The sequence below is a fragment of the Hemibagrus wyckioides genome, linkage group LG15 (assembly GCF_019097595.1).
Source record: "Hemibagrus wyckioides isolate EC202008001 linkage group LG15, SWU_Hwy_1.0, whole genome shotgun sequence".
NCBI classification, from domain to species: domain Eukaryota; kingdom Metazoa; phylum Chordata; class Actinopteri; order Siluriformes; family Bagridae; genus Hemibagrus; species Hemibagrus wyckioides.
In genome coordinates this window covers 2832501-2849173 of record NC_080724.1, presented here as the reverse complement: position 1 = coordinate 2849173, position 16673 = coordinate 2832501, and the positions used below count along the sequence as shown (strand labels likewise).

Genomic DNA, 16673 nt, shown 5'->3' with positions numbered 1-16673 from the left:
CAATGGGTGGTGCAGCTAATATTCCAAATCAGTTTTGTTACCGCTAAAAAGGAAACATTCTGGGCAGAGATCATTAATATTTTAAATTCAGCAGTGTATATATATATATATACACTATATTGCCAAAAGTTTTGGGACACCCCTCCAAATCATTCAATTCAGTTGTTCCAATCTTAATGCTTCAACTTCATACTAAGACATTTTGGACAATTTTATGTTCCCAACTTTGTGGGAACAGTTTAGGGATGACCCCGTAATGTTCCAACATGACTGCACACCAGTACACAAAGTAAGTTCTATAAAAACATGGATGAGTGAGTTTGGTGTGGAGGAAGTTGACTGGCCTGCACACAGTCCTGACCACAACCTGATAGAACACCTTTGGGATGGATTAGAGCGGAGACTGTGAGCCAGGCCGTCTTGTCTCTCCTCACAAATGTGCTTCTAGAGAGGAATGGTCAATAATACCCATAAACACTCTCCTAAACCTTGTAGAAAGCCTTTTCAAAAGAGTTGGAGACGTCCCAAAACTTTTGGCAATATAGTGTATGTATCATATAGAGATGATGGAGAAGCATGGACATGGAAGATCAAATAAACTCTACTATCTTCACTCTCATTAGTAGATGTTGCTCCACGTTTGCAAATATTTTCAACTGGACACGAACACATGTAGTCACCAGCGGTCACTGTCGGTGGAAGTCAGCAGATCTCTTTGAAAGCAAATCCTCTCCGGTTGCTTTGTGGCTGCGAGCCTCTGTACGTGTGAATTAGTGAGTTAGTGAGTGAGGAGATTGGAGAGAAAGAAGTTTGATTGGAATTTACGTGATAGGTTTACTTTCACAGCTTCATATTTCAACATATATTTATTTTGTAAGCAGGGTTTTGAAATGTACCATTATATGTTTAAATGTGACTCAGTGTCACAGTCATTTTTGTTGCTCAAGCCTCTCTTTCTCTCTCTCTCTTTCTCTCTCTCTCTCTCTCTCTCCACTTCTCAGGTTTTATTCGTATGGCTGTTTATTTTTCCTATAATTCTATTTGTGTAAGTGTCAAAAGAATTTCAGAGATTTAATAGATGTTATAGTTGCTCCAAAACTCAGGAAAAATGGAAACTGGAGGCAGGCTTCGGAAAGTTTTCTCGTTTCTCTCTTTTATCTCTGTCAGAGCTCACTGCAACAGAGAAAAGTCATCACTATAATTTAATAATTTAACACAGGTGTGCGATCCTTACCACTGGCTTCCCTCGGCTCCGCCCTCCATTCACAATTCGGCCCTCGGTTCCACGCCCCCACTTCCACCTCCGTGTTCTGTTTCAGTATTGCAATTCCATTCAAAAATATTTTGGCTGTAGCTGTGAGCATCATATCCAGGCTTCTGGATCTGTTATTGTGCATGTGTACTGTTATTGAGTAATTATAAGACAACTTATGATTATGAATCATGTGATTTTTTCCCCCCTGTTTTTAACTCAGAATCTTTTCATTTCAGAATGATGTCTTCCTACCTCCAAAGCATTTCTGTGCCTCCTCATGGTTTGGTCTAACACTGACATCTGAACTGCAGGTCTCATCTCAGCTCAGGGAGAAAAAAAAAATAAAATCAAGAACCAGGATTTGAAATTCATTTATTTTACCTCAAAGTTTTAGTGTTTTCCCAAAAGGGGTCATGCCCCACCTGCTCAACAATGATAGTTCCTTCAGCTCCAGGCAAGAACTGCTGGATCTGCAAGATGGACCAATTGTCCCCAGTGTGGACTTGCCAAGCCCACTGGAGTCACAGGTCAGCACGCCTACTGGCTCCACCCCTCACCGTCCACCTGCAGATGCCCCCATCAAGACGACCAAGAACACTGTTAATCTCTCTGGGGCAACAGTAGGGGTTAATTTTCTGTCCTCGGACACAGAGAACCTGTGTGGATGGGGAGCTCTGACCCCCCGCTTTATCCAGAGCTTCAACACTGCCCGCTGGGTGCTCTTCTTCCTGTGCGTGGCCTCGTTCCTCCAGGGCATGATAATCAACGGTTTCATCAACACCGTCATCACGTCCATCGAGAGACGCTTTGATTTGCGCAGCTATCAGGTCTGTTGGTCTTATTTTTCTTTTTAATGGAAAAGGAACTGATTACAGCGTGACTCAGCTAAGATATGCTGTTCTTGTAATTACAGGCTGGGCTCATCGCTAGCTCCTATGACATTGCTGCGTGCGTGTGCCTGACGTTCGTGAGCTATTTTGGTGGCACAGGACACAAGCCCCGCTGGCTGGGCTGGGGAGTTTTCATTATGGCGCTCGGCTCACTCGTGTTCGCGCTGCCGCACTTCACCACGCCAGTTTACCAGCCCAGAGTACTGGAGCATACAGGGCTGTGCTCAGCCAATCAGACGGATGGGTGCGGGAACAACCAAGGAAGTAGACTCTCATTGTACCGCTACATCTTCATGCTGGGCCAGTTTCTGCATGGTGTTGGTGCTACACCACTCTACACACTTGGTGTTACTTACCTGGATGAGAACGTCAAGTCCAATTATGCGCCAGTCTACATAGGTAAGTGAATAGCTAGGGCGTGAAATTTCTCAATCATAATTGTCACTGCAGTGGGTGGTTTTAAGATATGTTGAGAGATTCAGTGGGCCTTATTTATCAGACTAGATGTAAACAAATTCATCTGTAAATTAGATGTGGCATTCCTGAAGAACCAGGGGAAACAATTCAGGGGTCAGAACACAGGGTCAGCCATGATGCAGCAGCCCTGGAGCAGGGGGGCTTTGCTCAAGGGCCCAGTGGCAGCAGCTTGGCGGTGCAGGGGCTTGAACCCCGATCTTCCACACAACAACCCAGAGCCTTAACCACTTGAGCTACCCTGATGTTAAATGAGAAGGCGTGGCTCACAGTCTCCACTCTAATTCATCCCAAAGGTGTTCTATGGGGTTGAGGTCAGGACTCTGTGCAGGCCAGTCAAGTTCCTCCACGCCAAACTCACTCATCCATGTCTTTATGGACCTTGCTTTGTCCACTGGTGTGCAGTCATGTTAGAACAGGAAGGGGTCATCCCCAAACTCTTCCCACAAAGATGGGAGCATAAAATTGTCCAAAATGTCTTGGTATGCTGAAGCATTAAGTGTTTCTTTCACTGGAACTAAGGGGCCGAGCCCAACCCCTGAAAAACAACACCTGAATTCAATGATATGTAGGGGTGTCCCAAAACTTTTGCCAACATAGTGTACAACTATATTATTGCTGTTAAAACCTGCATGGTAGAATAAGGCAGTAGTAATGTTTCTGATGCAAGATGCCATTGTTGTGGGTTTGATTCTCAGCTCCGGTGTGAACTCGCGTGGAACTGATGTATGCATAAATTCATTGAGTATGTTTTTTTTCCAGTGTAGGATAAAAGATGTAGTGATATAACAGGGGGAAAAATTAGTCTGCAATGAGCTGGCATTAATGGAAGATTTGTGCTTAAGGAGGCACTTGTTTGTTTAGTCATCACTTTGTCTTCATGTGAACTTTGGCTTATATGGTGTTTTGTGAGTACTACTAAAGCAAATGTGCTTCGAATGTGCAGGTGATTGGAAGTGATCAATATACACTAGTGAGTATGGGGAAAAATGTCAGTGTTTCAAAGCTAGATGTTTGTTCAATGTAGGAGCACACCAATGCAGATTGTTGCTGGTCTTATGGTGTTGTAGGTCAAACCATAGTCATTGCAGTACTGTTGAGCAACAAGGAACAAAGTAAAAGTCAACTGAGGCTTGTGACATCATAAGCCCTCTTACTAAAAACAGTCCTGAATTAAAGTAGTCTGTATATCCTGTCTAGAGCTAACCACAAGAAGAAGAGCTCGCAGAAGAAGATATTGAGTTCGAATTTAGATTAAAGATAAAGCTATAATTGGAAACCCAATTCACTGTATCAGGCCCTGACACTCTCATTTATTTGTTCAACTGAAAAGTTTCGTGTGATTTAGCCTAAGCTTAATAGGTCAGTGTGGTTGATGTGGAGGGAAAAAAGTGACCTTTCTTGTGTCTTTGTGTGTTAGAGCTCGTATAAAAGGCTTCCTTGTTTAACTTCTGGTCTCAGTAGTGACATATATATATATAGTGTATTTCTTGTAAATGGAGTTTATAAAGGTTATGAAAAGAAGAGTTATAAAAAGAGTTGACCATGTAATTGAAGTGCAAACATGTGTATGTGTGGATTAAAAGTGGGCTCTAAAAGCACTCATACATTTCAAGTCCACAATTTCCTGTAAACGATGTTGTAAAGGCCATGAAAAACAAGTCGAAAATATTCAGTCGTTTTATTGAACTGCAAACACAGAGCAGTGTGATATCATGGCGTCATTTAGAGCTACTTATTTCTTATGTATATACACTATATTGCCAAAAGTTTTGGGACACCCCTCCAAATCATTGAATTCAGCTGTTGTTTTTCAGGGGTTGGGCTCGGCCCCTTAGTTCCAGTGAAAGGAACTCTTAATGCTTCAGCTTCATACCAAGACATTTTGGACAATTTCATGCTCCCAACTTTGTGGGAAGAGTTTGGGGATGACCCCTTCCTGTTCCAACACCAGTGCACAAAGCAAGGTCCATAAAGACATGGATGAGCAAGTTTGGTTTGGAGCAACTTGACTGGCCTGCACTTCATCTGATAGAACACCTTTGGGACGAATTAGAGCAGAGACTGCGAGCCAGGACTTCTCGTCCAACATCAGTGCCTGACCTCACAAATGTGCTTCTAGAGAAATGGTCAAAAATTCCCATAAACACACTCCTAAACCTTGTGGAAAGCCTTCCCAGAAGAGTTGAAGCTGTTATAGGTGCAAAGGGCGGGACAACTCCATATTACATTCATGTGCATGTAAGGGCAGACGTCCCAAAACTTTTTGGCAAGATAGTGTATGTGTGTTCCAGAGAACTGAAGTACTTTAGCCCACAATATGATTTGGGATGTTGGAAATCTACATGAATTTGCATTTGACTTTTTTTTATTTATTTTTTTTTATTTTGTTCCTATCAGACACCATTGTATACAGCAGCATAATTATTGACCTTTACTGCCAAGCTCCACTTTCAACATCAATAAAGCGTCCTACAATTGTGCTGCTTCCCAGTCCCCACCATCCGCATTTCAAAGGCATTCACGGACAATTGCATCTCTGTACTCTAGTTTCCATTTCTAAACATAGCCTAGCCTAGGCAGAGATCAAAAATCCAACATGGATTCTGTGAAATGGAACAATGGAGTTTTCCCGAACGCTCAGGGGGTGAGCCGTGAAAGATCTAGTGCTAATATGCTACCCTTCTAAACTAACATGCCTTATTTTCCCTAGGTATCTTCTACACTGCAGCTATTATAGGCCCGGCAGCTGGATACCTGCTGGGTGGCTTTTTCCTCAACATCTACACGGAAATTGGCCAAAAGTGAGTCTTTTATGCTTGCCTAAGGTCATTCGGGGGCTCTGGGGTGAATAGGGCCATGAGGTCTTTGAGGTTATTGTGAGGTAGCAAAAGAGGAGTGTTAGGAAAATACGGCAGGAAAAACAATTGAACAATTTCTATTGGTCTATAACTGAGTTTTCTTTATGACATTTTTTTGCCTGTGCTTTAGGCTTGTGAGATATTGATTTTTCCCTGCTCACGTTGCACCATTTAAACAATAGGCTTAAAAACATGGAACCAAACTGTACTACTGATGTTAATTGTATACTTGTCTAATATTAGCTGAGCCGATCATCCAGTGCCAGATTTTATTTCATATTAATGAAACAAATCTGTAGTGTTTGCACCTATCACTGATTAAAGATGTTTTATGATGCCCTGTGAGCAGCAGGTGTCTCATAGGAAGTGCATGTTAGCCCTCACCTTCACCCAAGTGGTTTCAGTCATTTGATAAATTTGTTTAAATGGCTGGTGGGTGGGAAACTGACTGGTGATCAAATCGTGGAGAATCGATGAAATAGAGAAATAGAGGGGGGGAAACAACAAGGCGTCCCCTCAACAGCATGTGATAATGAAAGGAGGCGGGGCTTAATCAGACACTGTCACTCATTCCAGAGTAATACGCTGATGAGCTCATCTCCCAGTTTATTGGTGAGAAAAAGACAGCTCTTTTGGCATATCTTTGAGTGAGACCTTATAATGGTGGGCAGGTCTGTTAATATTATAGAATAGAACCAGAGTAAACAACACTGGATACTGTGGAAGTGTGAGATTGTGTAGAGATAATGGAGTTATTGTATTGCATAAGATGCAGAAAATAGACTTCATGTTCCCCTGGACAAACAATGACAGCATTCATAGTTACTGCATGCTTCAGCAGGGCAGTTCTGTGTCCCAAGTTAGACATTTTGGCTCATGTGTAATATTTCCTAAATACTTGAAGATGTATTTTCTCTTTCTGTTTGATCAGTGAAATTACATATAAAAAGCTGCATTCCTTCTATTTCCTCAGACCTGATCTGACTCCAGAAAACCCACTGTGGGTGGGGGCATGGTGGATTGGGTTCCTGGCAGGAGGAGCTGCTGCCCTCATCACCGCTCTACCCATTCTGGGCTATCCTCGCCAACTGCCAGGTACAATCCGTCAGTCCAGTCTAGTCCACAAACAGCCCTAGGTCATTCAGTTCAAATAATCCGGTGGATATAAGAAGTCTACACACCTCTGACAGAAAGATAAATCATGCCAGCTGTATTTTTTCATCCAACCAACAAAATTCAAGTGGCAAACAAATAGAAAGTCAGTGGTCAGTGAAGTGATTCTGATCAATACAGATACACCGTTTCTGTTGAATTGACTTCATATCTTCTTGTTTCAACCGATTGCTGAAGCCATGCTCTACAAAGAGCTCTAGAAAGCATGGAGGGGATCTTACAGCTGAAAAGTATCAATCGGGAGAAGGGTACAAAATTTCCAAAATGTTAGATACAACGAGAATCAGCCGGTGGAGAAAATAGGGCACCAAAATCACATTACCAAGAACAAGACGTCCCTCTCTGAAATTGATGAAAGGACTTTACAAAGATGATCTGGGAGGCTATGAAGAGTTTATAGGAGCTGCAGGAATCTCTGGCAAGCACTAGTCACTCCCTGCATGTGACAACTTTCTTTTGTATTCTTCACATGTCTGCGTTGTGGGGTAGTGTGGCTAGTGGGAAGCTCTTTCTCACAAAAAAAATGAAACATATAAGGCTTTCTAAAGGCATTTTACTAAAATGTGGCAAGATGTGTTAGGGACTGAGGAGACAAATTATGTTCTGTTATAAATGTTATACACCGATCAGGGATAACATTATGACCACCTGCCTAATATTCTGTCGGTCCCCCTTTTGCTGCCAAAACAGCCCTGAACCATCGAGGCATGGACTCCACTAGATCCCTGAAGGTGTGCTGTGGTATCTGGCACCCAGATGTTAGAAGCAGATCCTTTAAGTCCTGGAAGTTGCAACTTATTCTTATTCATGGCACCTCTTATAATGGTCATAAGTGGTCATTATGTTTTGCCTGATCGGTGTATGTTATGTTGTTTGCTATGCCTCACAAAAGGTGGAAAAAAGCGTTTATCTACTGTATGTTTGATTTTTTACATCATAAAAATCTGCAGGGGTGTGTAGACTTTTAACTACTGTTGTCCATTAGTTTGTATATAATCTTCTGGAGAGTGAAATTGTACCGCATATATTGTATCCCTTTATACACATTTACTTCAGTGAGCTAAAATATTGTACATGGTGCAGCATTGAAGGAAATGTAGAGGAAAATAAAATATATATGATTATACATAGATTATCTATATATTGATTATATTGTGATAAATGTGGGCAGTCAACCTTTGTCTATCTCTCTCTCTCTCTCTCTCTATACATATATATATATATATATATATATATATATATATATATATATATATATATATATATATATATATATATATATCTCATACTAACACACACACACACACACAGGGTCTCAGCGCTTTATAGCCATGCGTGTGTCTGAGGCCCATCAGCTGAAGGATGGAAGTCAAGCGACCGCCTCTGACCCCCAGTTTGGCAAGACAGTAAAAGACATGCCGAGGTAAAAAGCACCAGCACATAAGTACCCATCACTGATGAAACATGTTGATGAGACAGAAAATCCAGTGGATGCTGAAACAAGAATATCCGAGAACAAACTAAATAAAGCCGAGGCCAGCAGAGGGTGGTACCACACACAGAGAGCAGATGTTGAAACACAATAGGAGGATCTAGAAACAAACCTGTGTGGTCTAAATAGAGTTTTGAGCCAAACGTGTGTGATAAAGATCCTCTCCGAACTCCTTCATTCGTTAGGGCGAAGTGTTAGTTTGTAAACATATATGTTAGGTCAAAGCAAAGAAACCTTTTTCTGTAACGTTTAACAAGGTGGGTCTTGGACACCTCCTGTTCTGTAAAGGAAAGACAGAATTTAGACAATTATGATTTGTCATGGAGGATGTGTCGTTTAGGTTAATCAATCATGCAGCAGCAGCAAAATGTATAAAATCTACAAATAGAAGCACCTTACTGATGAGAGATGCCCACCGTAGCCTCACTTCTTGTTTATAGCCGACAAGGAGTGGAACACAGTGTGGTCTATTTCTATTGTAGAGCATCCATCTCAAGGTTTGGTGGGTTGCACTTTTCTGCTCCCCTCATTTGTAACAGCAGTTATTTCAGTTTCTGTAGACTTCCTGTCAGTTTATCCAGCCTGGCCATTCTTGGCTGATCTCCTACGGAACTGCTGCACACTGTGTGTGTGTGTGTTTTTTGTCATTCTGCTGAATGCTGTGTGTGAAAATCCCAGGAGGTCAGCAGTTTCTGAAATAGTCCAGCCCACCTGACACCAACAACCATGCCAGAGTCAAAGTCACTGAGAAAGCATTTTCCTGATACAGACATTTGATTTAAACAATGACTAAAGCTCTAGATGTCTACTTGCTTGATTTTAGGCTTTGATTGGCTGATTAGATATTAGATATAACTACAGACTGAATAATTAACAATACACAAGTCAACCTCTCTCTCTCTCTCTCTCTCTCTCCAGGTCAGTGTTGCTGCTGTTAAAAAACCCTACGTTTATATTTCTGTGCCTTGCTGGTGCTACAGAGGCTACTCTAATCGCCGGCATGTCCACTTTTGGGCCCAAATTTCTGGAGTCTCAGTTCAGTCTTAGTGCTTCAGAGGCAGCCACCTGGTTTGGTAAGACAGCTAATGTATTTTCTGAATCAAGCTAAATTATTGAGCCAGATTTTGAAAATGCAGTTTTGGTTTGTTTTATTTAGCAAAAAGTTAAAATTTTATTGGGCACATACACAACCATACATCCGGTGAAATGCTATAATAAATATAATATGCTGTAATAAAATTAAAGGCTATAATAAATTAATAAATAAATAAGAGAAATATATTAAATTATATATCCACCGATCAGGCATAACATTATGATCACTGAGAGGTGAAGTGATTAGCACTGCTTATCTCCTCATCATGGCACCTGTTAGTGGGTGGGATATATTAGGCAGCAAGTCAGCATTTTGTCCTCAAAGTTGATGTGTTAGAAGCAGGAAAAATGGACAAGTGTAAGGATTTGAGCTTAAAGTTTGACCAAGGGCCAAATTGTGATGGCTAGACCACTGGATCAGAGCATCTCCAAAACTGCATCTCTTGTGGGGTGTTCTGGGTCTGCAGTGGTCGGTATCTTTAGTATCCTTTAAGTCCTGTAAGTATCTTTTAAGTCCTGTAAGTTGCAAGGTGGGGCCCATGGAGGCCCCTGAAAGGATCTGCTGCTAACATCTTGGTGCCAGGTACAACAGCACACCTTCAGGGATCTAGTGGAGTCCATGCCATACCAACACAATATTAGGCAGGTGGTCATAATGTTATGCCTGATCAGTGTATCACTGCTGTTCTGTTCTGTTGCCTGAAGTGGAGATGTATGCAATTGTTTGCAAAGTTCATGCAATCATTGCAATATGTGCTGTACAAAAGTGACAGCTGAGGAAGTGCCTGTTGTGCAGAAAGGTCTAATGACATTTTAAAGGAGGCCATGCTTCCTGTGTAGTGATAAAGCAACCGACTACGACACACAAACACTTAAACAAGTATTTTCTCTCCTAAGGCTACATGGTGGTTCCTGCTGGAGGAGGCGGTACCTTCCTGGGTGGCTACATCGTGAAGAAGCTGAACCTACGTTGCCGTGGCATCATCCGCTTCTGCATGCTCTGTGCACTGGTGAGCCTTGTGGCTGTCTTCGTCTTCCTCCTTCACTGTCCCAACGTGCCTATGGCTGGAGTGACCGCACCATACCGGAGCAGATCTCACAACAGCTTGGCTTACACACAGCATCAGAGCAGGTACACCAGCCTCTAGCAACATCAACACCTCCCTTTACAGGCAGTGTGAGGTAGCACAGCCTCATGTGTAATATCATTCTGCCTTATTTTTAGTTTCTTTGTTTTTCCAGATACATCTGACCACCCCAGTATTCTTAAACATGTGTGTGTGATATCTAACGAAATAGCAAAATAAAGATATAAATTATATATGTTGTATATAACATCGAATGTGTGTTTCGAAAAAAAAAGCAAGATAATGGCTGACAGATTATCTGTGTACAGTTAGCAATGCTCATGTTCACTTAATAACAAGCCATAGCAGCATACCCATAGAGGGTTTGAATCCCAACCCACAGCAAAAGTCAATATGCAGTAAACAAATTGAATGTTTATATAAATAGTGGTCTACTGGGTCATGTTAGCTCCCATTTTGTCCTCAAAGTTGATGTGTTAGAAGCAAGAAAAATTACGCAGGACAAGTGTAAGGATTTGAGCTTTGAGTTTGACGAAGGGCCAAATTGTGATGGCTAGACCACTGGATCAGAGCATCTCCAAAACTGCAGCTCTTGTGGGGTGTTCCCAGTCTGCAGTGGTCAGTATCTATCAAAAGTATCCTTTAAGTCCTGTAAGGTGTGAGATGAGGCCCATGGAGGACAATTTACAGGACTTAAAGGATCTGCTGCTAACATCTTGGTGCCAGAAACCACAGCACACCTTCAGGGATCTAGTGGAGTCTAGGCCTCGACAGGTCAGGGCTGTTTTGGCAGCAAAAGGGGGACCAACACAATATTAGGCAGGTGGTCAACAGGCATGTTCTGCCTGTTCAGTGTAAATTATACACATATGTTAGCTGTGAACATTGGTTCACAATAAAATGAAAAGTCTACTTTGAGTTAGAATGAGATCGATGTCAGTTTTCAGGAAATAAAAGCAGAAATTGGTTGATCAAAGAAAACTGAGTTCAACTTGTGAGCAGAGTGTCCTCAGACAAAGCTCTCCTCACAACACCTCACTAACGTTGTTCCCTCATGCTCTGTTCTCATAATATTCCATAGTGTTCTCACGAGCACACAATATTTGAACTGAATCCCCCCTTCTCTTCCCCCTCCTTCTCTTTCTCTCTCTTTGTCTCAGTCTTGTAATAGGTAGGAATTTGACCGTAGAGTGTAATGCAGAATGTCACTGTGTGGAGGCGCTGTATAACCCAGTGTGTGGAGCTGATGGGGTGATGTACTACTCTGCCTGCCATGCGGGCTGCGGTACTGTTAACAACACACACAGGACCACAGAAAGACAGGTACTGCGTACAATCCACACCATCATTTGCTAATCAAGACCGACCGAGCCAAATATTACTATACTATTAAAATAAAAAAGCAGTGCACGAGACCCATGCATTACATATCCGCATGTGTGTGTTTAGACGTTCACAGGCTGTAGCTGCATCATGGGTAATACGTCAATAGGAGAGGAAGGTCTGGCCGTAGCAGGAAAGTGTAGCTCTTCCTGTAACCACATGCCGGCCTTCCTTGCCTTCTTCTTCATCATCATCTCCTTCACCTTTCTGTGCAGTATCCCTGCTCTCACGGCTACTCTGAGGTAAAACCCCATAGAGACCGTTTCAGTTTTATTGCAGTCATACACACTTGACAGTCTTGACTGGAGTTCTCTGATTCCTCTTTTAGGTGTGTCCCTGACAGTCAGAGGTCATTCGGACTGGGGATCCAGTGGATTGTGGTGCGAACGCTGGGTATGTTATTATATACACTGATTAGGCATAACATTATGACCGCTCACAGGTGAAGTGAATAAGACTGATGATCTCCTCATCATGGCACCTGTTAGTGGGTGGGATATATTACACAGCAAGTGAACATTTTGTCCTCAAAGTTGATGTTAGAAGCAGGAAAAATGGACCAGCGTAAGGATTTGTGCGAGTTTGATCAGGGCCAAATTGCAATGGCTAGAACACTGGATCAGAGCATCTCCAAAACTGCAGCTCTTGTGGGGTGTTCCCGGTCTGCAGTGGTCAGTATCTGTCAAAAGTATCCTTTAAGCCCATGGAGGCCCCACCTTGCAGCTTACAGGACTTTGCTGCTAACATCTTAGTGCCAGATACCACAGCACACCTTCAAGAATCTAGTGGAGTCCATGCCCTCGACGGGTCAGGGCTGTTTTGGCTGTAAAAGGGGGACCAACACAATATTAGGAAACAAAAAAAAGCCACTTTTGAAATTCATGGTAAATTATCAGCATGATAAATACAGTACTGCATACAATAAACAATCCTAATAAAAGAGCAGCAACAACAAATAATGACAGAGTTTGAATGAAAATGTACTTATTTTAATGCTGTGTCTGGTTGAGGTTTCTTGTTTGTAACACGTTCCTGTGTCCTTACAGGTGGCATCCCAGGTCCAATCGCGTTTGGGTCAGTGATTGACATCTCGTGTCTGCTGTGGCAAGAGCAGTGTGGAGAACGTGGGTCTTGTTACCTATACCAGAATTCTGCTATGAGCCAATACACACTCATTGCTGGCATCATCTACAAGGTAACACAATACACTGGACCAGTGAGCATTCATTGCTCTCTTTGTGGATACTGTCAAAATAACAAGGCCAAAAATATGGCAGTCTTAGCATTTGTGTTACAGAATGGGGAAAACCTTTCACATTATAAAAGTTTGACATTTTCTACTATACACCGATCAGCTGTAACAGTAAAAGCACTGACATTGTCATTTCAGCCACATATATCCAGAAAAGTCCACTACTGGCTACTACACCAGCTGTGAGAATTCTGTGTCTTAATGACCCTGATATATATATATAAGTTTGGGATATCAGTCATGTTCATTTCGATGATTTGTTTACCTTTGAGAGGTCTCCCTATATTCATATATAGAAGCCATCCTTCCAGATGGATCGAGCAAAAAGAATGCATTGTCCAATAAATGTTGAAATAATTTTTTTTCTATATTAAATTCCCCCACCCACACACTCATTGAATCTCAGTGAAACTGTACAGGACATTGATTTATTAAAAGCCTTTTATCTAGTGATTCATTTAATATTATTCAGCCCAGTTACACAAATTATGGTAAATCATCCGCAGAAGCCGATTCAAGACATGCGTCAGTCTACTGGCTTCGACACGCAGGCTGCACTGTCCACTCCAGCCAGTTTGCATAATGAGCGGACAATGAGATATTTTACAGTGGGTTATTTTGTTTCCCTAAAATATTGAGTTTCGTCAAGAGTGATGAATAACATAGACACATCAGTAAGCATATCACTGATGATGTTTTAAAGGAGGCCACGCTCCCCGTGTAGTGTTAAAGCAGCACAAAGTGAAATGAGACAACGTTTCTCCATGACCATGTCGCTACATAAAACAACACAAAGCTAAGGACTTAAAGTCAGTTGTCCTAGCCACATAATGTGCAACCTAGTGCAAACAGTGCAAGACAAAAGACAGTGCAAAGACAAATACACAAAATAGCACCAGCCAGTATACATTCTGTACGTTATTCAGTACTGTGTGCAAAAATAAGAGGACTGTAAACATACACTGTTGTAATAGCAGCAGTTTTGAAATGTGGTGTGCAATCGAGTGAATGTGCAAGACAGCGTGTGCAAAAAAACGCATGGGAACAGTTTTAATATGGGTGGTGCAATAGACAAGGATGTACACTGATTAGACATAACATTATAACCGCCTGTCTAATATTGTGTTGGTCCCCCTTTTTGCTGCCAAAACAGCCCTGACCTGCTGAGGCATGGACTCCCTGAAGGTGTGCTGTGGTATCTGGTGCCAAGTTGTTAGCAGCAGATCCTGTAAGTCCTGTAAGTTGCGAAGTGGGGTTTCCATGGGACTTAATACTTACAGGACTTATAGACCTTCTCGTCCAACATCAGTGCCTGACCTCACAAATGCGCTTCTAGAGGAACGGTCAAAAATTCCCATAAACACACTTCTAAACCTTGTGGAAAGCCTTCCCAGAAGAGTTGAAGCTGTTATAGCTGCAAAGGGCGGGACAACTCCATATTACATTCATGTGCATGTAACGGCAGACGTCCCAAAACCTTTGGCAATATAGTGTATAACATAGAAATTACAAATCACATATTTAAATAATCTCTCTCTCTCTCTTTCTCTCTCTCTCTCTCTCTCTCACACAGTTTTTGGGCACTGTTTTCTTCATGTTGGCCAGCGTGCTGTATAAACCTCCTCCAGAATCTCCTCAGAATAGCTGTGAGAACACAGACCACAGTGCAATAGACGGAGGCATCGAGGTCGGACACCTGCCAGTCAAAGACCTCCCACCTGAGATCATAGCCAACGTTCATGCCAAGTTGTGACCTTCGCCCACCCAAGCGCACACCCTGCATGAGCGTGTGTGAATATGTGCGTTTCCATCAACTTTATCACAACCCCAGACACACGAACCTGCACTGTGGTTATTATTGGTCTTTTCTCTTTTTTTTGGCCAGGCATGCCTCGCTCAAATGTGATCCATCTGATACGCGAAGATCTAATATTTCAGTCATCTCGCAGATGGATCACGTTTGTTCATAATGAACTGTTGATAAAATGCTGGAAGATGCAAAAGAAGTGACATGAGTCATAGATTAAAGATTCATGTTTGAATAACCCTCTGCGATCAGTATAGTTTAGATATTACAATTCTTTCTTTGGCCGCCCAAATTATTCTAGATTACAGATTCTAAGCATCACAATAGATTCGATCTTCTGCAAGGTTTGATAAATTGCTCAGCACCTACATTGGATATGTTTGAAGCAGGGAGGTGCTTCGGACACCCAGCCAAAGATAATCAGATTTTTATATATATATTTTTGGTTTTGTTTTTTTAAATGTATGCTATGCCACTTTTTATGCCACAGCATGGCCGTTACCTTATGCAGGAAACATAGTGCTGCATGGATGACATTTTGTTTAAACCAACCCAGAAGTTAGCATCAGAAAATAAGCTCTGTGATCTTGTTTATCTTCACAAACGAACACAACTTTTATGATTTTTGAAGCCTAAATAAATCGGCAGAAGGAAAAAGCGATATTTAAGCTACAGGAATGTGACATCACTAATCTAAAACACTTTTGATTGTTATTTAAAAATATCTGTTCACTGATAAGGATCCACTGTGGATGCCCTTTTTTATGAATGAATCTTAGTGGAAAGGCTGTAATAGAACCAGTGTTCACCATAATGACATTTAATGTCATTTAACCAGTTCTTAGCCATTTTCAAGACTCTCACACATGGCATATTACTGATGCACTTTATGTCGTAGAATAAAACCTGAAATTACTCTATATTGCCAAAGGTTTTGGGACACCCCTCCAAATCATTGAATTCAGGTGTTGTTTTTCAGGGGTTGAGCTCGGCCCCTTAGTTCCAGTGAAAGGAACTCTTAATGCTTCAGCTTCATACCAAGACGTTTCAAGATGTTCTTGGTGGGAACAGTTTGGGGATGACCCCTTCCTGTTCCAACATAACTGCACACTAGTGCACAAAGCAAGGTCCATAAAAACATGGATGAGTGACACAGAGTCCTGACCTCAACCCCATAGAACACCTTTGGGGTGAATTAGAGTGGAGACTGAGCCGGACCTTCTCGTCCAACATCAGTGCCTGACCTCACAAATGCACTTCTAGAGGAATGGTCAAAAATTCCCATAAACACACTCCTAAACCTTGTGGAAAGCCTTCCCAGAAGAGTTGAAGCTGCAAAAGGCAGGACAACTCCATATTACATTCATGTGCATGTAAAGACAGACGTCCCAAAACTTTTGGCAATGTAGTGTATCTTGAACATGTGTCAAACACATTCAAGATAATTTGAAAAAAACAAATTTAAGTATATATATATATATATATATATAGGACTCGTTCCTGCAGCACTCTGTTATCTGATTATACTGTAATACATAAGACAAAAGGCACTTCTTATTGTTTCTCTTCATTAACTGATTTATCCTGGTCAGGGCCGTGATTGATCCAGAGCCTTTACTGGGAACACTGGGTACGAGGAGGGCACACACCCTAGATGAGTCCATCGTAGGGCAGCAATGCACACATTCACGCACACATTTATTCACACACTTATTCATACCTAGGGGTTCATTTAGAGTAGCTAATTCACATCCTGGCAGGTGTGAAGAAACCAGAGGATCTATCCTGGAGCTATGAGGCGGCCGTGATGTACCTGCCACTACACTGTGCTGCTCATCATTTCTCTAGAAACACAGTATACTGATTTGTTCTTTCTACTATCCTATTTAAAAAGCACTTAGAA

At 41.8% G+C, this 16673-nt stretch overlaps 1 protein-coding gene across 1 annotated transcript in view; it reads left to right on the top strand.

Moving 5' to 3' along the window:
* Positions 1-16673, top strand: part of slco4a1 (solute carrier organic anion transporter family, member 4A1) — a 33935-nt gene that overhangs the window by 15614 nt on the left and 1648 nt on the right. Inside the window, exons 2-13 of the mRNA XM_058410421.1 lie at positions 1492-2082; positions 2169-2544; positions 5333-5423; positions 6454-6575; positions 7965-8076; positions 9064-9218; positions 10138-10372; positions 11489-11651; positions 11778-11953; positions 12040-12104; positions 12758-12906; positions 14537-16673. The exon at positions 14537-16673 is cut by the window's right edge and continues 1648 nt beyond it. Of these exons, the coding sequence (XP_058266404.1) occupies positions 1669-2082; positions 2169-2544; positions 5333-5423; positions 6454-6575; positions 7965-8076; positions 9064-9218; positions 10138-10372; positions 11489-11651; positions 11778-11953; positions 12040-12104; positions 12758-12906; positions 14537-14716 (2238 nt within the window). The 5' untranslated portion in view covers positions 1492-1668 and the 3' untranslated portion in view covers positions 14717-16673. The remainder of the gene's footprint in view (positions 1-1491; positions 2083-2168; positions 2545-5332; positions 5424-6453; positions 6576-7964; positions 8077-9063; positions 9219-10137; positions 10373-11488; positions 11652-11777; positions 11954-12039; positions 12105-12757; positions 12907-14536) is intronic.